Raw genomic sequence first — 24,293 nt, 5'->3', positions numbered from 1 at the left:
CCATGGCGGCCTGGAGGGGGAATAGTAGTTAACACGGCCGTGACTTGTGCAGCAGCAGGATCAGCCATACCGGCTGAGTCCACCGGTGCAGATTCCTCTCATATGCCTAGAGAGGTTTTTTCTTTCTTTTTCTTTTTTCCTCCTGTGCCACTGAGGCAGCCTATCTCAGAGAGGAGAGGTGAAGAGCAGGTAGAATTTCCAGAGATGCTGCAGTGCTTCCCTGCTTCTTAAAGGACAACTGAAGTGAGAAGAATATGGAGGCTGTCATATTTATTTCCTTTTGAACAATACCAGTTGCCTAGCAGCCCTGCTGATCTATTTGGATGCAGTAGTGTCAGAACACCACCGGAAACAAGCATGCAGCTAATCTTGTCAGATCTGACAAACACCTGCATGCTTGTTCAGGGTCTGTGGCTAAAAGTATCAGAGGTTTCAGCAGGGCTGCCAGGCAACTGGTATTGTTTAAAAGGAAATAAATATGGCAGCCTCCATATCCCTCTCACTTTAGCTGTCCTTAAATGCAGAAGTCAGCTTTGTCTGCCTTGGGAAAAATAAGACTGGCACAGCCATAGTGTCAGGGCAGCCCTTTTTCACTTTGTAATTTACAGCGGTCTACTTTAATGCTCTTTGATAGGCTCACGGCTACCGTAATGGAGCCAGTTGTGTGCGGTGATGTTCTTCAAAGCAGGACTCCGACAGGCTGAGATACGAGGTGGAGGTAAGGCTGATTGGAACGCTTCTACGGAAACAAAACCAGCAGACAGAATAAAGACTTCCCGTCTCTGTAAATTGAGGCATTGTAGCGGCACACAATGGGAAATCATGCCCACATTACAAGGAATAATGTGAGTGGAGAGCTTTTTACCTGCCTGCTTGCCAGGCTGTTTCATTTTATACTTTTCTTTCCCCTCCTCTCGTAAAGTGGCGTTGCCATAGAGACGCATACATCCCAAGCTGTAGGCCTGACATGCCGCGTTTACAAGCAGATCAGAACATGGGGCTTCAGCGACATTGCTTCCATCTCCCAAGTCCCGCGCACCGCAGGGACATAGTCATGGTGGCCTTGTGTAAAAAGCAGGAGAAAGGCAGCAGAATGGTGTGTGAGGCTGCCACTCTCGTCTCCGGGGGCCTTTTTCTAGTTCCTTGCTTTGTAGTAGAGGATAGAAGCCAAATAGGTTTATATGGGCAGCAGTTGTATTTGTGGTTAAAGCAGACCTGAACTCAGAACTTCCGCTCTGTTCTAAAAGATATTCAACAGCATAATAGCCTTTAAAGAGACACTGAAGCGAAAAATAAATGATGATATGATTTGTATGTGTAGTACGGCTAAGAAATAAAACATTAGCAGCAGAGACATAAGTCTAATATTGTTTCCAGTAAAGGAAGAGCTAAGAAACTCCACTTGTTATCTATGCAAATTAGCCATTGAGCTCCACGACTTTCAAAGTCACAGAGAACTCTGCCAGACACTTGAGATAATAAGTTAAAGGGGCCCTTACACCTAACTATTTTCCCGCTGATATACAGCAGATTTAATCACGGTGATCAAATCTGCTGTGAAATCGTTGCGCAAATGCTGACAGAATGATCGATTTCCGTCTGAAATCAATCGTTCCCGCCGAGCCGTCCGTGCGGAAGATTTTTCTCGATCGCTGGTGGGTCTGGAGTGCATCGGTAGCAGCGTTCGAATGACCGACGTAATACAGTGGCAATATATTACCTGCTCCGGCCGGCGCGTATCCCCGCTGTCACCGATGTCTTCTTCGCTGGGTTCCGCGTTCCGGTCCGACTTGCACCGGAACGTTGTGCTGAAAAATTAGGCTTATATGCGAGTATATAAGGTAATAACTTGTGATTAGGCACTCTAAATACATACAGGGTGCATTTCTCTGTTTTCCTTCTGTACTGTGCAAGAGTCCAGGTCCACTTTAATGTGGAACTACAGCTTAATTTACTACTATCTGACTCAAAGATAAAGTTATTCTGGTTATGGGGGTGTATAAAGAAGGGTTTGAAGATGGCTACACACCATAGAATAAAATGATCAGATTTTACAGGAAACTGATAAAAATGATAGTTTCGACTTAATTTTTATTAGAGTGAAATTTTTAATCAGATTTCCTTTTTGCTTGTTTTTTTTTTTTTTCCGTTTTTTTTTTTCCCCTCGATCAGGAGTGGTGGAAATGTCTGATCAATTTTTTGCAAGATTGAATGGTGTGTGGTAGATTGACAATACAGGCAACAGCTGCACCTACGGTTTGCTGATGGCTTTTGCTGATGGACAGCTCCTCATTTGGCACAAAACAAGCTATATGGCCTAGTGCACACCAAAAACCGCTAGCAGATCCGCAAAATGCTAGCAGATTTTGAAACGCTTTTTCTTCTTTTTCTGCAGTGTTTCAGCTAGCGGTTTGTGGTTTTGTGAAGCGTTTTTGGTGTAGTAGATTTCATATATTGTTACAGTAAAGCTGTTACTGAACAGCTACTGTAACAAAAACGCCTGCAAAACCGCTCTGAACAGGCGTTTTTCAGAGCGGTTTGTGTTTTTCCTATACTTAACATTGAGGCAGAAACGCCTCCACAATCCAAAATCTGCAGCAGCCCGGGAGTATGCGTTTCTGCAAAACGCCTCCCGCTCTGGTGTGCACCAGCCCATTGAGATACATTACCCTAGCGGATCCGCAGCTGCAAGCGGATCGTAAAACACAGCCGAACCGCTCTGGTGTGCACTAGGGCCTATCTGGGTAGTTTGCTTCCTAATCTATTAGCATACTTAGAACTTATCCTGGGGTCAGGTGTGGAGCTGAACTCTTGCAAAGGACATAAGGAAAACCTAGAGAAATGCACCCTGTATGTATTGAGAGTTTAGCCTGTCTCATTCCTCCTCATCTGTGTCTAATCACAAGTTGTAATTTGTTCTCTCCCCTTCATCACCTGACTGCCACGGCAGATAAGCTCATTTGAAAGCACAGGGTGTTAACAATATGTCGGTTTTCATGAAAGCAGGAAGTAAAAACAGTGTAGAGTTATTGCAGGATTTGTATTGGCTGTCACAAAATGTTTTTCTTTAAAGGTCATTATGCTGCTGCTTATCCTTTAGAGCAGAGAGGAGATTCTGAGTTCACTTCTGTGTTAATGTAATGTGGAGGTTGAGCGGAGCGGTGTGACTCTCTGGCTCAGCACTGTACCAGAAATGTGATAGAATATTTTTCCGACCACGACAAATGGAAATTCATTATCGTATCCGGTACCCCCCACAGACGTGAAAATCAATAGCTCTTTGTTAGCTACGGAGAGCTTACTTGCATGACTAGCTCGGATAGATGATTCTGCTGCTAACCGACACTTGTTGCCGTGCCCTCCTGACATGTTGCAATCACTTAGCGTCGTGTAGCTTCGCTGGAGGCCGCAGTATCTCACCCCCGTATGTCTGTATCTGCCACATGTCGCCAGAAATCGCTGTGCTGGTGTCGCGTGCCTCGCAGCTTCTCTCTTCTGTACTCTACAGCCAATCACAGACGAGCTTCTGAGCCAGCACAATGATCCGACGGGAGAGTATTAAATCTCCTTTTTGTGATGGATAGTGGCTGGATAGTGTAATGGTTAAGGGCTCTGCCTCTGACACAGGAGACCAGGGTTGGAATCTCGGCTCTCCCTGTTCAGTAAGCCAGCACCTATTCAGTAGGAGACCTTGGGAAAGTCTCCCTAACACTGCTACTGCCTATAGAGCGCGTCCTAGTGGCTGCAGCTCTGGCGCTTTGAGTCCACCAGGAGAAAAGCGCAATATAAATGTTCTGTGTTATTTATCTGCATTGCCTTAGAAGTCTTCATTTCTCCTTGCGGTGAAGGAAGATGTTATGAATTGCCAAATCACAAAAAAATTACTTCCTGCGCCATTATACAGTGCAAGAAAAGTGCAGCAGGCATGACGATTGTGACTTGGAAAAATTCTGCAGCATATGCAATGCATAAAGGGAAACCTCCCCAAGGGTTTCCCTTAACACCTTGCGATCTTATGATCAGTATCGCATCCCAAAACGCACGTAGTGGGAAAACAGCCCTTAGGGCCCATTCACACTTGTAATGGCAAAGCGCTAACCTTTTTAGATAGGTGATGTTACCGTAATTATCGCGGTAAAGTCACTGTACAAATTCAGGTTTTTTTTGGGGGGGGGAGACCGCGATTATCGCTTTAATAGCATGCTAATTGTGAACGCTCTTCGAATGGGGCAAAATGCTGCATGCAACGAGTTTGTGATTGCCGCTAATTGCGAATCCCCCACGATTGGTGGCAATCGCGGCAGTGAGATCACAGCCATAGACTTTATATCGCGCTAGCGCTTTAAAAATCGCTAGTGTTTCGGCGATTAGCGAGAATCGCCTGCTAATCGCCCTAGTGTGAATGGGCCCTAAATAGTACTTTTTAAAAACAAATGTATTCCCTGCTTCGCATCCCAGCCATCTGCACTGAGTTTGCATGCTCTTCCTGTGTTTGCGTGGGTTTCCTCTGGGCACTCTGGTTTCCTCCCACATCCCAAAAACATAGTTAATTGGCTCCCCCTAAATTGACCCATAGAGAATGATGCATACACTACACGATACATACATATCACTATGGTACTGGTTAGATTGTGAGCTCCACTGAAGCACAGGAAGTAGCAAGACCATATACTCTGTAAAGCGCTGCGAAAGATATCAACACTATATACAGTGGGTTGCAAAAGTATTCGTCCCCCTTAAAGTTTTCCACATTTTGGCATATTACTGCCACAAACATGCATCAATTTTATTGGTATTCCACATGAAAGACCAATACAAAGTTATGTACACATGAGAAGTGGAACGAAAATCATACATGATTCCAAACATTTTTACAAATAACTGCAAAGTGGGGTGTGCATAATTATTCGTCCCCCTTTGATCTAAATGCAGTCAGTTGCCTTTGACTGATGAGTGCTAATGACTAAATAGCGTGCACCTGTGTGTAATCTAATGTCAGTACAAATACAGCTGCTCTGCGACAGCCTCAGAGGTTGTCTAAGAGAATATTGGGAGCAACAACACCGTGAAGTCCAAAGAACACACAAGACAGGTCAGGGATCAAGTTATTGTGACATTTAAAGCAGGCTTAGGCTACAAAAAGATTTCCAAAGCCTTGAACATCCCACGGAGCACTGTTCAAGTGATCATTCAGAAATGGAAGGAGTATGACACAACTGTAAACCTACCAAGACAAGGCCATCCACCTAAACTCGCAGGCCGAGCAAGGAGAGCGCTGATCAGAAATGCAGTCAAGAGGCCCATGGTGATTCTGGACGAGCTGCAGAGATCTACAGCTCAGGTGGGCGACTCTGTCCATAGGACAACTATTAGTCATGCACTGTACAAAGTTGGCCTTTATGGAATAGTGGCAAGAAGAAAGGCATTGTTAACAGAAAGCAGAAGTCCCGTTTGAAGTTTGCCACAAGCCATGTGGGGGACACAGCAACCCTGTGGAAGAAGGTGCTCTGGTCAGATGAGACCAAAATGGAACTTTTTGGCCAAAATGCAAAAAGCTATGTGTGACGGAAAACTAACACTGCTCATCACTCTGAACACACCATCCCCACTGTCAAATATGGTGGTGGCAGCATCATGCTTGGGGGGTGCATCTCTTCAGCAGGGACAGGGAAGCTGGTCAGAGTTGATGGGAAGATGGATGGAGCCAATTACAGGGCAAACTTGGAAGAAAACCTCTTGGAGACTGCAAAAGACTTGAGACTGGGGCGGAGGTTCACCTTCCAGCAGGACAATGACCCTAAACATAAAGCCAGGGCAACAATGGAATGGTTTAAAACAAAACATATCTGTGTTAGAATGGCCCAGTCAAAGTCCAGATCTAAATCCAATTGAGAATCTGTGGCAAGATCTGAAAACTGCTGTTCACAAACACTGTCCATCTAATCTGACTGAGCTGGAGCTGTTGTGCAAAGAAGAATGGGCAAATATTTCAGTCTCTAGATGTGCAAAGTTGGTAGAGACATACCCTAAAAGACTGGCAGCTGTAATTGCAGCAAAAGGTGGTTCTACAAAGTATTGACTCAGGAGGCTAAATAATTACACACACCCCACTTTGCAGTTATTTATTTGTAAAAAAAATGTTTGGAATGATGTATGATTTTCGTTCCACTTCTCACGTGTACACCACTTTGTATTGGTCTTTCACGTGGAATTACAATAAAATTGATGCATGTTTGTGGCAGTAGTGTGACAAAATGTGGAAAACTTTAAGGGGGCCGAATACTTTTGCAAGCCACTGTACCGGTAAATAATAATAATAATAATAATAATAATAATACTCCTTACCAGCAGTCTTACAAGCTCCTTGACCACTTAAAATTGCAAATAGCATGCTCTGTTTAACCCTACACACTCCACTATGATTTACCTGACTGCTACCTCCACATGAAAACAGGGACTCTCTAAGCACTTGATTAGTTGATAGTTTCCCTATGAGCATAGCACATTGTACTGGTGCATAGGTATATTACCAGGGAGAGTGGGGCTGACCTTATAAGGGATCACAATTTTGGTTGTTAGTAAGGATTCTGTAGTGACTGTAATTAAAGAGGAAATTTAGCCTGCACGTAATCATCTTTACTACTGGCAGACATGAAAAAAATTGGACAGCACCAACTGCCTTTATTTTTAACCACACCCCAAACACTGTGATTGGCTAAAAGGGTGTTTTTTATATATAGATATACATATGCACAGATGGAGATACTGGTTGCTTGGCATTTGGAAAAATGTATTTCCCACAATGCATCAAGGTTCACAGACAGTAAAACTGTCAGGACAACGGTCATGACATCACACTGTGGGAGGGATTTTACCATAATCAGGCATACAGACCCCCCTGATGATCTATTGGAGAAAAGGTAAAGATTTTTCATGGTTAAGGGGTTATCAGCTACTGATTAGGATGAAGTTCAATCCTTGGTTCCAGTCCCTCTTTAGGAATCACAGTTTGGAAAATATGTGTTTACATTCCGTGCCTTTATGCTTTTATTAGCCAGCTTCTTAACTAAGAACGAGATACCTTATTTTTGAACAGAGGTCCTAGTTTGGCTGTAATGTTGTATTAGTATTGCTTCTAAAACGTGACTACTAGTTGAGAACCCCCATTTTGGTTATGTTTACGTGGTGGTATCCTGACTTTCTTAAGTTTCTTTAATAATACCAATAATGTACACGGTGACAGTGCTCCGCTACGTGTGCCGACAGCCCCGAGGCATAGATTACTTTTATCATTAGCGTAATCCGATTCTCCCCATCCCACTGATCATTAATGGCAGAGCGCAGCGGAGTCGTCCTTTAATGATCAGTTTGGTGAAAGGCGTTGAGTGCGTTTCTGTGCTGTGATTGCGCAGTAATTGTGCTGCTCCTGAGCCCCGTAATGCTCATCCTTGGTTTCTCTCCCGGCAGGTGGTGTTGAAGATCATTAAGCATTACCAGGAGGAGGGCCACGGCAGTGAAGTGGTGCAGGGAGTGCTGCTCGGTCTGGTGGTGGACGATCGCCTGGAAATCACAAACTGCTTCCCGTTCCCCCAGCACACAGAGGACGATGCCGAGTTCGACGAAGGTAAAAATAAACAACTGATCGTTTGGTTTCCTGTGTGGAGTTCTCCCTCTGAGTTTTATTGTTATGCGGAAATGTAACTATACAAAATTGTGAATTTAAAATATCATTTCTTGCGTGTCTGGCTGTCGACCAGCGCCGCCTCTGCGTTTCCCCCGCTGAAAAGTAGAGAGTCAGGGAGGATAGCAGCTTATTTGTCACAAAATAAGCTGAACTATTCCACGGATGGCAGCTCAGTGCTGCCTGAGGGGGGCGGAGACCTAGCAGGAAACACGGGGGTAATATTGTGGCGCCGCAGCACGAGTTGGACGTAGTAACATATCGGCAATATGTAACATATTGTAAATAGTAGTAGATCCCACCCCTCCACCCGTGTAAGTGGCTAACCTTAACCCACCCACCTAATGCCTAACCCCACCCACCCTGGTAAGTGCTTAACCCACCCACCTAATGCCTAACCCTACCCACCCTGGTAAGTGCTTAACCGGCTCACCTAATGCCTAACCCCAGCCACCCTGGTAAGTGCCTAACAAGCCAAACTAATGCCTAGCCCCAACCACCCCAGTAAGTGCCTCACCTTAACCAGCCACCTAACCCCAACCACCGTGTTGTAAGTGCCTAAAACTAACCTCGAGCGTCAAGATACCTGAAAGTTTTAGTCGGTGATCTACAGTTAATTCATGCAGTCAGCTAGTGTTTCCTTTAATATAATCAGATCCTCCATCAAGGGAAAAAGACTGCACCTGATTTGGAAAATGGCTCAACGATTGGTTAGACTACGATCACAGTAGTGCACAAGTGTCAAACTCCAGGCCTGGAGAGCCAGATCCATGCCAGTGTTTAGGATGGACTGAGAAAGAGAGGAACGTGTTCTACCTGATGGATCACACCTTTCCTGTCCAGACCCATCAATTCATTTCAGCTGTGTCAAAAATGTGTGGGGACCTCGGCCCTCGAAGGAACGGTTTGACATCCCTGCAGTAGTCAGACAAGCTTGTGGAGCTTTTTATAAGCTCCCCTCGCCTCCTCACGATCACACAGACCAGCAGATCAAAATCTTCATCCACAAGCAGATTATATAAGCAAGAAGGGTGCGCAAAAAGCATATCAAAAACATAATTGCAAAAAACGGATTTTGGTAATAAGTTTTTTTGGCGTTCTTCTTTAAACCCTTCTGCCTGTGGGTGGCTGGTGATGCTGTCCTCTGTGTTGTTGCCGTGACGAGGAGCTGCAGTATGTCACCAGGCTGCATAGGTGGGAAGGATAGCCGGGCTTAAGGGTTAATAATGCAGCCAAGGAGACAATGATAAAATCAGATTTGAAGAAGAGGAGGAAAAAACCCCCTGCTGCTCGGGATTTAACAAGAGTAAATCAATTTACCTCGAGCAAACTGCAGTACATGCTGCGCCTTGTGATGTGACAGAATGATAAACAGCCCTTTCTGCTACTGCAAACAGTCTTTGTTTTCTGATGAATGGATTAAAAATTTTAAGTGGTTTACAGCATCGCCGCCCCGGCCCAATCTGTCCGCTAATCTAGAGGGCGCCGGGGCCGCTCCTCACCCAGAACCTTCCAGAGCGCAAGAACCTGCATCGCCGCCCCGGCCCAATCTGTCCGCTAATCTAGAGGGCGCCGGGGCCGCTCCTCACCCAGAACCTTCCAGAGCGCAAGAACCTGCATCACCGCCCGGCCCAATCTGTCCGCTAATCTAGAGGGTGCCGGGGCCGTTCCTCACCCAGAACCTTCCAGAGCGCAAGAACCTGCATCGCCGCCCCGGCCCAATCTGTCCGCTAATCTAGAGGGCGTCGGGGCTGTTCCTCACCCAGAACCTTCCAGAGCGCAAGAACCTGCATCACCGCCCGGCCCAATCTGTCCGCTAATCTAGAGGGTGCCGGGGCCGTTCCTCACCCAGAACCTTCCAGAGCGCAAGAACCTGCATCACCGCCCGGCCCAATCTGTCCGCTAATCTAGAGGGCGCCAGGGCCGCTCCTCCCCCAGAACCTTCCAGAGCGCAAGAACCTGCATCGCTGCCCCGACCCAATCTGTCCGCTAATCTAGAGGGCGCCGGGGCCGCTCCTCACCCAGAACCTTCCAGAGCGCAAGAACCTGCATCGCTGCCCCGACCCAATCTGTCCGCTAATCTAGAGGGCGCCGGGGCCGCTCCTCACCCAGAACCTTCCAGAGCGCAAGAACCTGCATCGCCGCCCCGGCCCAATCTGTCCGCTAATCTAGAGGGCGTCGGGGCCGTTCCTCACCCAGAACCTTCCAGAGCGCAAGAACCTGCATCGCTGCCCCGACCCAATCTGTCCGCTAATCAAGAGGGCGTCGGGCCGCTCCTCACCCAGAACCTTCCAGAGCGCAAGAACCTGCATCGCCGCCCCGACCCAATCTGTCCGCTAATCTAGAGGGCGCCGCTTCTCACCCGGAACCTTCCAGAGCGCAGGAATCTGCATCGGGCACAATCTGTTCGCTAATCTAGAGGGGGGGCCACCTCTCACCCAGAACCTTCCAGAGTGTAGGAACCTGCTCTGCCCAATCTGTCCACTGATCTAGAGCGGGCCGGGGCCGCTGCTCACCCGGAACCTTCCAGAGCGCATGAACCTGCTCCGCCCAATCTCTCCGCTAATCTAGAGGGCACCGCTTCTCACCCAGAACCTTCCAGAGCAGAAGAACCTGCACTGCCGCTCTGGCCCAATCTGTTCACTAATCTAGAGGGTTCCGCTTCTCACCCAGAACCTTCCAGAGCACAGAACCTACAGTGCCACTCTGGCCCAATCCTTCCGCTAATCTAGAGGGCGTCGGGGCCGTTCCTCACCCAGAACCTTCCAGAGCGCAAGAACCTGCATTGCCGCCCCGGCCCAATCTGTCCGCTAATCTAGAGGGGGCGCCGGGGCCGCCCCTTACCCAGAACCTTACAGAGCGCAAGAACCTGCATCGCCGCCCCGGCCCAATCTGTCCGCTAATCTAGAGGGCGCCGGGGCCGCTCCTCACCCAGAACCTTCCAGAGCGCAAGAACCTGCATCACCGCCCGGCCCAATCTGTCCGCTAATCTAGAGGGTGCCGGGGCCGTTCCTCACCCAGAACCTTCCAGAGCGCAAGAACCTGCATCGCCGCCCCGGCCCAATCTGTCCGCTAATCTAGAGGGCGTCGGGGCTGTTCCTCACCCAGAACCTTCCAGAGCGCAAGAACCTGCATCACCGCCCGGCCCAATCTGTCCGCTAATCTAGAGGGTGCCGGGGCCGTTCCTCACCCAGAACCTTCCAGAGCGCAAGAACCTGCATCACCGCCCGGCCCAATCTGTCCGCTAATCTAGAGGGCGCCAGGGCCGCTCCTCCCCCAGAACCTTCCAGAGCGCAAGAACCTGCATCGCTGCCCCGACCCAATCTGTCCGCTAATCTAGAGGGCGCCGGGGCCGCTCCTCACCCAGAACCTTCCAGAGCGCAAGAACCTGCATCGCTGCCCCGACCCAATCTGTCTGCTAATCTAGAGGGCGCCGGGGCCGCTCCTCACCCAGAACCTTCCAGAGCGCAAGAACCTGCATCGCCGCCCCGGCCCAATCTGTCCGCTAATCTAGAGGGCGTCGGGGCCGTTCCTCACCCAGAACCTTCCAGAGCGCAAGAACCTGCATCGCTGCCCCGACCCAATCTGTCCGCTAATCTAGAGGGCGTCGGGGCCGCTCCTCACCCAGAACCTTCCAGAGCGCAAGAACCTGCATCGCCGCCCCGACCCAATCTGTCCGCTAATCTAGAGGGCGCCGCTTCTCACCCGGAACCTTCCAGAGCGCAGGAATCTGCATCGGGCACAATCTGTTCGCTAATCTAGAGGGGGGGCCACCTCTCACCCAGAACCTTCCAGAGTGTAGGAACCTGCTCTGCCCAATCTGTCCACTGATCTAGAGCGGGCCGGGGCCGCTGCTCACCCGGAACCTTCCAGAGCGCATGAACCTGCTCCGCCCAATCTCTCCGCTAATCTAGAGGGCACCGCTTCTCACCCAGAACCTTCCAGAGCAGAAGAACCTGCACTGCCGCTCTGGCCCAATCTGTTCACTAATCTAGAGGGTTCCGCTTCTCACCCAGAACCTTCCAGAGCACAGAACCTACAGTGCCACTCTGGCCCAATCCTTCCGCTAATCTAGAGGGCGTCGGGGCCGTTCCTCACCCAGAACCTTCCAGAGCGCAAGAACCTGCATTGCCGCCCCGGCCCAATCTGTCCGCTAATCTAGAGGGGGCGCCGGGGCCGCCCCTTACCCAGAACCTTCCAGAGCGCAAGAACCTGCATTGCCGCCCCGGCCCAATCTGTCCGCTAATCTAGAGGGCGTCGGGGCCGTTCCTCACCCAGAACCTTCCAGAGCGCAAGAACTAGCATCGCCGCCCCGGCCCAATCTGTCCGCTAATCTAGAGGGCGTCGGGGCCGTTCCTCACCCAGAACCTTCCAGAGCGCAAGAACCTGCATCGCTGCCCCGGCCCAATCTGTCCGCTAATCTAGAGGGCGTCGGGGCCGTTCCTCACCCAGAACCTTCCAGAGCGCAAGAACCTGCATCGCCGCCCCGGCCCAATCTGTCCGCTAATCTAGAGGGCGTCGGGGCCGCTCCTCACCCAGAACCTTCCAGAGCGCAAGAACCTGCATCACCGCCCGGCCCAATCTGTCCGCTAATCTAGAGGGCGCCGGGGCCGCTCCTCACCCAGAACCTTCCAGAGAGCAAGAACCTGCATCGCCGCCCCGGCCCAATCTGTCCGCTAATCTAGAGGGCGCCGGGGCCGTTCCTCACCCAGAACCTTCCAGAGCGCAAGAACCTGCATTGCCGCCCCGGCCCAATCTGTCCGCTAATCTAGAGGGCGCCAGGGCCGCTCCTCACCCAGAACCTTCCAGAGCGCAAGAACCTGCATCGCTGCCCCGGCCCAATATGTCCGCTAATCTAGAGGGCGCCGGGGCCGCTCCTCACCCAGAACCTTCCAGAGCGCAGGAACCTGCATCGCCGCCCCGACCCAATCTGTCCGCTAATCTAGAGGGCGCCGCTTCTCACCCGGAACCTTCCAGAGCGCAGGAATCTGCATCGGGCACAATCTGTTCGCTAATCTAGAGGGGGGCCACCTCTCACCCAGAACCTTCCAGAGTGTAGGAACCTGCTCTGCCCAATCTGTCCACTGATCTAGAGCGGGCCGGGGCCGCTGCTCACCCGGAACCTTCCAGAGCGCATGAACCTGCTCCGCCCAATCTCTCCGCTAATCTAGTGGGCACCGCTTCTCACCCAGAACCTTCCAGAGCACAGAACCTACAGTGCCACTCTGGCCCAATCCGTCCGCTAATCTAGAGGGCGTCGCTTCTCATCCAGAACTTTCCAGAGGCAGGAACCAGCATCCGACCCAATCTGTCCACTAATCTAGAGGACGCCGTGGCTGCTTCTCACCCAGAACCTTGCAGAGTGCAGGAACCTTTGCCAGCCAGCGCGGCCTTTCAGCGGCTTGCGGTGGGAGTGTTTTACAATCGCTTATATTTTTGTACTTTTTAGCCAGGAGAGCAATTGTGAATGTTCACCGGGATGCTGAGTTTAAGCCAGGCCTAACTTATTAACCTCATTAGCGGTAGCCCCGAGTCAAGCTCGGCACAGAAATCCTCAGCGCAGAGCGGTTACCCCGAGCCTGACTCTGGATAGCCGCTGTAAGGTATATGCAAAGCATGTGCACAGCAGGCGTCCGTAACTCTCCTCCCCTGGGATCCAGATGCTGGCAGCTATTTTACTTTTGGTTCTCGGAGGCTCTAAATCCCTCTAGTGAGATCGCCTTCTGTCTGAGCTCACTATATAGGTAAAGCGCAACCCGGTGGACGGAGGGAAAATAGCAGTGCTGGTCCAGGAGAGGTGAGTAATGTGTAAGGCTGCCGCAGATCTGGCTAAAGGTGTGATTTTTTCCTGCATTTAGGGTCTAAAACCTTGTGAAAAAATTGTACCACTTGTAGACCCTAAAATCCAGAAGTAATCATACCGCCAGGAAGGTTAAAGAGAACTGTACTGTCCAATTTGTACAATAAAATAAACATACCAATCGAGTCATTGTGATTTCTTGGATCCCTCTTTGCTGTTTCCGTTGCTCCCCGACGCAATCCTGGCTTTTAATCGCCAGTTTTAGGCAGTGTTTACAAACAAAAAACACGGGTGCTAACCACACACACACACTCGCACTCTCTACAGAGACAGTGCAACTAGAAAAGGCTGCAGCAATCCAGACCACATTAGAACAGGTATAGGATAGAAGAAATAAGGCTGAAAATTTTGTTAGTCTCTATAATGGTGGCCATACACAGTACAATAAAAACGTTCGATTTTCCCGTTTATTCGATCTAAATGATCGAATTGAATGAAAGTTGAACATATTTTTTTTTTCGATCAAGAAATTCGAACGATTATCCCGTTTTTTCGATAAAAATGATCGGACATGCTGGAAAAATCTTTATATTCGATCTAACAGAATAATTGAACTAAATTATCTAATTGAAAAATTGTACCATGTATGGCTACCTTAAAAGAGATGTGAAATCAATCAGGTATTATTATAATGCAATACAGGTAGTCCCCGACTTACGATAATCCAACTTTAAGAACGACCCGCCAATATGAATGGGCTGAAAATGGAAATAAGTCAAAACATATTTTTCTTTTATTTCAAATAGACCTGGACGTTTTTGAGAAAATGAATTTAAAAACTTTTTTTTTTTAACTCGGTAAAATGACATTTTGCTGCGGTACACAATACAATATAACGAGTTCTGAGATCTGCATACACACTTTATACATTTTAAAGCAAACCTGTGATCCTCGGCTGGAACCCTCTAGAAGTATGAGTGAATTGCATAAAATCCATTTCAAAATAGTAATGGAGTATAATCGTGATTGCAAAATGTTATGTGAAATTTTGCGTGAGTGAATTTAGCATGGTACAATAATCACTAGGACAGAAGGAGGCACAAAGGGGGCATATGCGGCACAGAGGGGAACTCTAACGGAACAGGGGGACAGAGTTACACAGTGGTGACACTGGAGGACACAGAGGAGGTCCAGAAGACAGATATGGCCCAGTGTTCTGACTTAAAGAGGAGCTGTAGTGAAAATAACAATGAATAATATGGCTTATTTTTTTATTTATTTATTTTTTACAATATTCACTTATTTAGTCAGTATTTGTCAATTGTAAAAAAAAAAAAAAAAAAAAAAATTCTCTCCCCGATTTGCATTCCAAAGTTTATCACCGTTGCTGACATCTTTAGTTCTGCCAGGTGATCTATACGGAATGTTTGTTACTGATTGTTCCATGCGCAGATAGATATTGCTTGTTTGGCAGTTGTAAACAGCTGTTATTTCCCACAATGCAACAAGATTCACAAACCGCAAACTATCAGGACCATGGTCATGACATCACACTATGGGGAGGAGTTTCACCCCAATATCAGCCACACAGACCCCACTGATGATCTATTGGAGAAAAGGAAAAGATTTCTCACGGGAAAGGGGGTATCAGTTACTGATTAGAATGAAGTTCAATCCTTGGCTACAGTTCCTCTTTAACTCAGGCAATGGTCAAGCAAAGGATCCCTGATGCCTGAAAGCTTCACCTCTCTAAGCTCCTCTCCTCTCACCTCTGTATAGCTGTAAGATACTTGGAGTAGGCAGGAGATGCGGTGTGCACACAACACAAGCGCCAGTTCTTCTGTGTGCCCAATACAGAATCTGTTATGCGCTGTTATTGGTATTTTACTATTGGCTTTGCGGCGGTGCTTTCTTCTGAGTGTTCCGCGCTTCTGCCCATCGATCAGCTGTCCGGAACAATCCATGTCTCCTTCCTATGGCCAGACTCTAACATGAATCCTTCCCTGACAACTAACTTTAATCCCCTCCAATATATTCCAGCAGTTCAGCGCTTGATAAACAAGTTGAATAGCAAGCAGATGGATCCAGCAGCGGATACCACAGTCACCTGACCCCCCCCCCCCCCCCCCCCCCCCCCCCCACACACACACACACACACACACACACACACACACACACACACACACACACACACACACACACACACACACACACACACACACACACACACACACACACACACACACACACACACACACACACCACACACACCACACACACACCACACACACACCACACACACACCACACACACACCACACACACACCACACACACACCACACACACACCACACACACACCACACACACCACACACACCACACACACCACACACACCACACACACCACACACACCACACACACCACACACACCACACACACCACACACACCACACACACACACACCACACACACACCACACCACACCACACCACACCACACCCACACACACCACACACCACACACACACACACCACACACACACACACACACACACCCACACACACACCACACACACACCACACACACACCACACACACACACACCACACACACCACACACACCACACACACCACACACACCACACACACACACACATACACATACACACACCACACACACACACACACACACACACACAACACACACAACACACACAACACACACAACACACACACACACACACACACACACACACACACACACACACACACACACACACACACGTACAGACTCGCTGGATAAACACAGAGCAAGCTGTCCTGGAGCGCTCAAAGGATGATCCCAGCCTATCTGGTCTAATGGAGACTGATGCACTTGTGATCCTCTCTTTGGTCTTTCACAGTGGGCACCATATAACACAAATGGTGCTCAGATAGTGTAATACCCCTTTATACTGGCAGCACAGTGGTTAGCACTCTCGCCTTGCAGCGCTGGGTCACCGGTTCAAATCCCAGCCAGGGCACAATCTGCAAGGAGTTGGTATGTTCTCCCCGTGTCTGCGTCTGTTTCCTCCGGGCACTCTGGTCTCCTCCCATCCTCCCACATCCCAAAAAGCTATAAATTAGTTAATTGGCTTCCCTCTAAATTTAGCCCTAGACTACAATACATACACTACACTTCATTAATCATACATACATACACCTATGCCTATGGTGGGGATTAGAATGTCAAGTGACAACACAGTACACCGCTGCGGAAGATGCCGGCACTATATAAATACTATATAATGCACTTTAATAGCAATCATATTAAAAACATCAAAAGACTCAATTTTTCACATTATGACCAAATAAGGTTCATACAAACAAGCATGTGAGCGTTGGGTGACTTGCTGTCTGAGGACTCAGCTCTGTCCTGTCATATCACTGACCAAAAACGGGACTCTCGTAGTGCTATGAAGCTGCCTTCCCGACTGCTTTCATCCTAAACGAATGTTATGCTTAGCGCAATGCATATAACCCTGTCACCGGACGGTGGCACGGAGTCATACGAAGGCTGCTTTCCTGCGTGCAATGCGGTAATTGCACCGCTACAAAATAGGTGTGAAACCAGGAACGTTAATCAAGGTTTGAACTTCATCCCAGTCAGTAACGGATACCCCTTTTCCCATGAGAAAGCTTTATAGATCACCAGGAGGGTCTGTATGGCTGATATTGTGGTGAAACCCCTCCCAAAGTATAGTATGATGTCATGACCAGGGTCCTGACAGTTTCCGCTCTATGAACCTTGTTGCATTGTGGGAAATCACAGATTTTTTTTTCCAACTGCCGAGCATGCAGTATCTCCCTCTGTGCACAGAACTCTCAGTAATGAACATTTTGCAGAGATAACCTGGCAGCGAACACTTGGAATCCAGTGCAGGAGACTTGGGTGCAGCCGGCACCACCATAGACGGAATAGGAATTACGGCTATAGCGGCGCTCAGTGAGTAACTTCGGCGATGTCAGAATACAGAGCTGAAGTTACTTTTAAAACCCTGTAATTTCAGCTGCCAGCAAACCATCCACGTGGACCTGGAGGTGGAATAGTAATTAACTCCGCCAGGACTTGTGCAGCAGCAAGATAAGCCATATACCGGCTGTATCCTGCACCCAAGTCTACCGGCGGCGATTTCTCTCGTACACCTTGGCAGAACTAAAGATGTCTCCACCAGTGATGCATTTCAGAATGTAAATCAAGTAGAGGAAATATTTTACAATAGACAAACACTGACTAAATCCTACACAATAATTTCACTGTCTGTGTGTCTGGCACATGTGCATGGCATGTGGATGGACCCTGGAGCTGCAGTTGTGGACGGGCACGCGTGCAGGGCCGGATTTAGGCCTAGGCCATGGCCTAGGGCACCACAGAAGGAAGGGCACCAAAGCAGCAGGCTAAACTGGTGCAGCATTTGCAAGCTTGCAAATGCTGCAATGCAGGGAGTTCAGGTGAGCGGCTGACTGCGTTACTCTGCTGCTAGATCCCTGTGCAGCAGCCACCTTGCTCTCTGTGCATTGCATTGTGGCCGGCGGCTATGGACTGGGACAGCATTGGAGATGTAAAGGAAGAGGAAGCTTCTGCACTGGAGACGAGTGGAGGAATGAGTGACACTGATGGCTGCTGCAGTGTGAAGGCGAGCTGGCTACCTATACTGAAAGAGGGTGGGAAAAGGAGGGATTAAGGGAGTTATCTGGCTACCTATACTGGGGGGGAAGGGGGAGGAGTCACCTGGCTACGTATACTAGAGGGAAGGGGGAGGGGTCATCTGGCTACCTATACTGGAGGGAAAGGGGAGAGGGGTCAACTCGCTACCTGTACTGAAGAGGGGCGGCTGGTGACAGGGGCCTAGGGCGGTGAAGAGTACAAATCTGGCCTTGCACGCGTGGGTCCTTGCAGCAGGGGGTTCAGCTGTGCACGGGCCATTGGCCTAGCACCCATTATTTAATGGGATTTTTTTTTTTACTAGTAATCTATAAATGAATATTGTAAAAAAATAAGCAATTTTATTGTTTCACTACACTTCACTTCTTTGAAGCTTGTAACCACTTTTTCACACAGACCGATATCTGGGTAAAAATCACAGCCTGTGACTCTAGAGGTCTGCTGCAGGAATTGGTGATGACCACTTATTTTAATCCAATTTGGTATCTTGCTAATGGTACAGTATGGGTATTAGCGCTCTGCTAGGGAGAGCTGCACTCGCTGGGTGACCTTCTCCCCAGAGCTGTATTTTAGGTGACCTTGCCTCCACCCCATTGTAACTTCCTGTGCTGCTCCGCTAAGCATTATTGATTGTCCTGTCTGCTGTGTGGGCCTGCTGGGGGTGCCGGATGAATGGATGTATTAGCAGCAATCTTCTCACTCCGTAATGAGAGCCCATAGCGCATTCTGTTGTCACAATTTACACGCAGATACAGTAAATGTCTCCAATATTCACTGAATAGAGCTTCTCTCCTCTAATTATCTGTGCCGGGGAGGGGGATTGAATGGACTCTAACTGAACCATTTTGTTCAACATGGCAGATCAATTCTTCTTTTTCTTTCTAAAGAGAAGCTGTATTGATTTCAATATGTCTTGGTATTGTAAAAAAAAATAATAAAAAAATAGATTTTCTATTTTTCTTGCTTTTGGTTCCAGTAAGTGAATCTTCTAATTAAATATTATTTATATGAAATGGTGTATTTATATACTCCACATGTGCTACTTGTGTCCAGCAGGTGGCAGGCTCTTCCCCTACTGAGGGCAGTGAGAAGCTCTTGCATTATATATTATTTAAGATTTACCCAAATTAGAAAATAGATATTTTGTCGTCCTGTTAAAACACAGGGAGGGTCACCTAATAATAAAATAGCTTATTTTATTATGTATTTTTTTTTTTACAATATTAATTTATAACTTCTTTAGTGGTTGCCCAGTGTAAAATATTTCCTCACCAGTGTTAATCCCAGATTTTTATTTTTTTGCAGCCAGGTGGTATGAGAAAGTAGTTAGGTGGGGTCAGCCGGGTGGTCACCAAAATTACCCAGGTGGAGCACCCGGCTAAAGGGCCTGGGGAGAACTCTGCTCACCATGATTTGCATTCTGAAATTTATCACAGGAAGCGTCCTTCAGTCCTGTCAGGTGCAACTCTGCGGAATGTTTGTTTCGGAGAGTTCCAAAGCTAGAGAAAAATCTCCCAGAATTCTCTGAGAGGACAGTTCCACATAGCTAAACAGCCTAGGCTAAGAATCGGTTGGAGGGTGGGTCTACATACCAATATACAGCTATAGGAAGTGTTTCTGATCTTGAAACCAGGATATTTACCATAAAAGAGGGTATTCTCAATAATATACTGCATTATATTGAAATGACATTGTGGTGCCTCTTTAACCGTATATCACCTATTCATTGCGACTGTTTAGCGATCTCGATCGACGTCATTTGACAGATATTGGATATTTTGTCTGAGATGACCATGGACACAAATCCCTAGCGAGAACAATCTAGCATCTGGAAGTATGTTAGCTCAGATCCAAGGTTTACCTTTGAAAATCGCCTTTCATGTTCCCCCATCAGTCCTGAAGGAGATTTCTTACCTTTCTCTCCTCAGCCACCACTGGAGGGCAGTGTTGTCCCACCATTGCACCATCGCTTCCTCCTGGATATATAAAAGCATCGAATTTACTTCTTTTCAAATGGCCGCTTTACTGCCTTACCCAACAGCGTTTCCAATATTTATTCTGCATAGCTTTGAAAGTTAGTCCTATATTAACCCACCTCTGCTCCTGTTTATCCAGAGAGAGTAGTTACTTTTTAGATAAGCCTTTTCTTTATCATGAGAGTGGGAGCAGCATTGAGCAGTTTGTTGTCGGATCAGCATGTACCCGCAGCTGTAATGGACGTGGGGCTTTCATATACAGAATAAGAGGCTGGCCAGAGTGATGAGTCTATCTATACTCACTTTAAAGAGGAACTTTAGCAAAAAGCGAAAAAAAATCAATACATTGCAAAGTGAGAAGTTAAAAAAAATAAAAAAATAGATGAGATCAAGAAATTGATCTTCGCCATGTAATTCGTTCATGCAGGTAATCCTCTTTACTACTGGCAGACATGAAAAAGACTAGACAGCACCAACTGCCATTATCTATAACCACACCCCCTAACAATGCGATAGGCTAAAAGCTTGTGTTTTTTTTTTTTTTTTTTTTTTTTTAATATAAATCTATACATATGCACAGAGGGAGATACTGGTTGCTTGGCATTTGGAAACGGACATTATCTCCCACAATGCAACATGCCTGACACAGGAAACTGTCAGGAGTCCTGACATCACAGTATCACATTGTGGAAGGGTTTCACCACATGATCCGCCATACAGACTCTCCTGATCTTTTAGAGAAAAGGTAAAGGTTTCTTGTGGGAAAGGGCGTATCGGCTACTGATTGGGGTGAAGTTCAAGCCTAAGTTAAAGATCCTCTTTAAAGGGAACCTAAACGTAGAGGGATATGGATGTTTCCTTTTAAACAATACCAGTTGCCTGGCAGCCCTGCTGATCTCTTTGGCTGCAGTAGAGGCTGAATCACACACCTGAAACAAGCATGCAGCTAATCCAGTCTGACTTCAGTCAGAGCACCTGATCGGCATGCTTGTTCAGGGGCTGTGGCTGAAAGTATTTAGAGACACAGGATCAGCAGGAGAGTCAGGCAACTGGTATTTTAAACTGAAACATCCATATCCTTCTCAGTTTAATTTATTGCTTGTACACCCACTCCATGCGTATCACATTTGATGGTCGTTGCCTGATCATTAGTGCAACGCTGCTTTGCATGAACTCTCAGCGGACATGCTTCTCAGGGGGAGGGGGCTAGTGAAAGCACGGTACAGTGTTCTCCCCACGCTCTTTTAGCCAGGTGCTCCTCCCGCCTAATTTTTGGGGAGCACCCGGCTGTCAACTCGCCTCCTCCTATGTTGTAAGCGGAGTTGCTCCGGTCCAAGTTTTTATTTGGCTTGTGTAAGGATAAAATTAAGAAATAAAGTGAACCTGTGAGTCAAATACTTTCCTCCAGAGGCTTCGCACATCCTACTGACTACGGCCACTTCCCGGGACCCTCTGAAAGTTGGTAACCTCACTCCCATCCATGAACAAGCCGCTTGTGCACGGGGGGTGGGGGGGGGGGCAAACACGAGCGGCTTTGTGCTATTGCTCAGGTGTGAGCTGTATTGCGACTGCGCGGATGTATTCCACAAGGTCAAGTTCAGGATCCCAGTACTGGAAAGGTGATTTGTAGGACATTGGGGGAAGCCTCGGTATTATCCAAAGGCTTCCCTCTACTTGGGGAGTATCTATTTAGGGCATTTTTCCCCCTACAGGTATACTTTAACCTCCCTAGCAGTAAGCCAGAGTCTGTCTGGGGCTGAAAAATCTTGCTAGGAACGGTAAGCCCGAGTCGGACTCGGGCTGAAATATCGAGCGTTGCTGACATGTCGGGAAGCCTCTGCGCCATCCTCCTGTTCTCGATTGATTCCCTACTGTCTTCGTTCTTCTTTCCTGCAACAATCTCCTTTTCATTTATTGCAGCACGGTGGCACAGTGGTTAGCGCTCTCGCCTTGCAGCACTGAGTCCCCAATTTGTATCCCAGCCAGCTCAACACCTGCAAGGAGTGTGTATATGTTCTCCCCCTGTCTGTATGGGTTTCCTCCGGGTACTCCGGTTTCCTCCCACATCCCAAAAACATACAGATAAGTTATTTGGCTTCCCTCCAAATTGGCCCTAGGTTATGATACATGCACTACACGATATATACATCATTGTTAGATTGCTTTGCTTTACATACATAGACATATCACTATGATAGGGGATTAGATTGTGAGCTCCTCTGAGGGACAGTTAGTGACAAGACAATATACTATGTACAGCGCTGCGGAAGATGTCGGCGCTATATAAATACTAAATAATAATAATAATTACTATATTGGAATGCGCTAGCAATAGACTACATGTAGACTACATAATAAACGCAGAGCAGTGGGTAAAGGGAATTTGATTTTGTGATGTTATGGCTGACGATCTTGCTTTAAAAAAACGTACCTTTTTTTGGTACCCCAATCTTATATCTCAGTGAAGCAACTGCTGAGGTCATTTCTAGTGTGAGAACCGGAATCCCTCTTTAATTGGATAAAAACAATCTGAGGGGATACAGCCCTTAATGTAAATATAAACCACAAATCACTGTAAATCTGGTGTAATATGTGAGGCTGGGGTCATTAGGCCCGGCGCAGCACGCCCCTCTACCTATGGCTATCACATCTGTGCTCTCTCTGTATATTGCTGCTTGCTTGTGTTTGATTCATGAGCGCGGAGCATTGAGAGCCGTATATTCTGGGCAGCCCCGCTGTAAATCACAGCTTTAACCGTTTGAGGAAAGTCTCTTTCCTTTCTCACCCCCTCCCGCTCAGCTCCATTAATCAACGCTCAGGTAATGAATCTGAGGCTTAACCGGCTTATCACAGGTTTGGAGGGGCCGCGGCATCCCTTCTCGTCAGTCCGGGGCTGCCCTTTATCTGACGGGCCCGGCTGCTGCTGCACATTTTATTTTACGCCCGCCTCGCCTGGCTGTCGTCTTTTGAAGCGCTGAGAGGATTATCTGATGTGCTGACAATATGGTCACAGCAGGGTTTTTCCTGGGCCCTCATTCATCATAAGCCTGTTTGTGTTGCGCTTGCATCTCATCGGCGGCGTCAGACGGTTTCACCTGTATCTACGTGTCGTGTAATCTCTCTGGCAGCTCAGGGATGTATGACCGGGGGGACGGGGCCTATCTGCCCGCACACAAACACAGCCTGAACTGGCTGAAGCCTTCTGTACCGCCGTCACCCGCCTCTGTGTGTCCTTTCATCTCTCGCGCCGCAGGAATGTGCGGATACCGCGGATGACCAATACACGGCTCTGCTTACAATTAAAGGACACCTGAAGTGAGAGGGATATGGAGGCGGCCATATTTATTTCCTTGTAAACCATGCCAGTTGCCTGGCAGCCCTGTGTATCTTCTGGCATAAGTAGTGTCTGAGTCAAAACCCTGGGACAAGCATATGGATAATGCAGTAAAATCTAAGTCAGAGAATCTGATCTACTGTATGCTTGTTAAGGGTCTACGGCTGAAAGTATACAGGATCAGGGGAACTGCCAGGCAGCGTGCATTGTTTAAAAGGAAATAAATATGGCAGCCTCTATTTCCCTCTCACCTCAGGTTCCCTTTAGAAGACACCTGAAGCTAGAGACATATGGAGATTGTCGTTTTTTTTTTTTTTTTTTTTTTAAACAATACCAGTTGCCTGGCTGTACTGCTGATCTTTCATGTGTCAGTAGTGTCTGAATCGCACACCTGAAACAAGCATTCAGCAAATCCAGTCAGACTTTAGTGCATGCTTGTTCAGGGTCTATGGCTAAAGTATCAGACAGAGGATCAGCAGGACAGTCAGGCAATCTACATTGTTTAAAATTAAAAAGTAAATATGAAAACGTCCATATCGGTCTCAGTGGTCTCAATGGGGAAACTGAGGGGGTGTTAGTGAACCGAGAACGGCATGTTTTTAAACCATGTACTATGCTTATTGAAAACCGTTTGGAATTGCTTTTAGTTATGTGTTAAACTCCTTCTGGGCCCCTTAATGGAAACCGACATGTACAGGGCAGGCATTGTAGGGAGAGGCCAGAAGTGTTTGAGGTGGAGTGAAGACTTTTGTGTATAGCCAGGTATGATTGGAAGGACTGGGCTATCATTGGGTATG

The 24,293-nt window shown here is 47.7% G+C and overlaps 1 protein-coding gene across 1 annotated transcript in view; it reads left to right on the top strand.

The window, feature by feature from the left end:
- EIF3H (eukaryotic translation initiation factor 3 subunit H) overlaps positions 1-24,293 on the top strand; it is a 157,317-nt gene that overhangs the window by 47,174 nt on the left and 85,850 nt on the right. Inside the window, exon 2 of the mRNA XM_068237945.1 lies at positions 7,468-7,624. Coding sequence (XP_068094046.1) covers positions 7,468-7,624 — 157 coding nt within the window. The remainder of the gene's footprint in view (positions 1-7,467; positions 7,625-24,293) is intronic.

The sequence above is a fragment of the Hyperolius riggenbachi genome, chromosome 5 (genome assembly GCF_040937935.1).
Source record: "Hyperolius riggenbachi isolate aHypRig1 chromosome 5, aHypRig1.pri, whole genome shotgun sequence".
Lineage (NCBI taxonomy): Eukaryota > Metazoa > Chordata > Amphibia > Anura > Hyperoliidae > Hyperolius > Hyperolius riggenbachi.
Note: the sequence above shows the minus strand (reverse complement) of the source record. Positions and strands in the feature narration are given on the sequence as shown.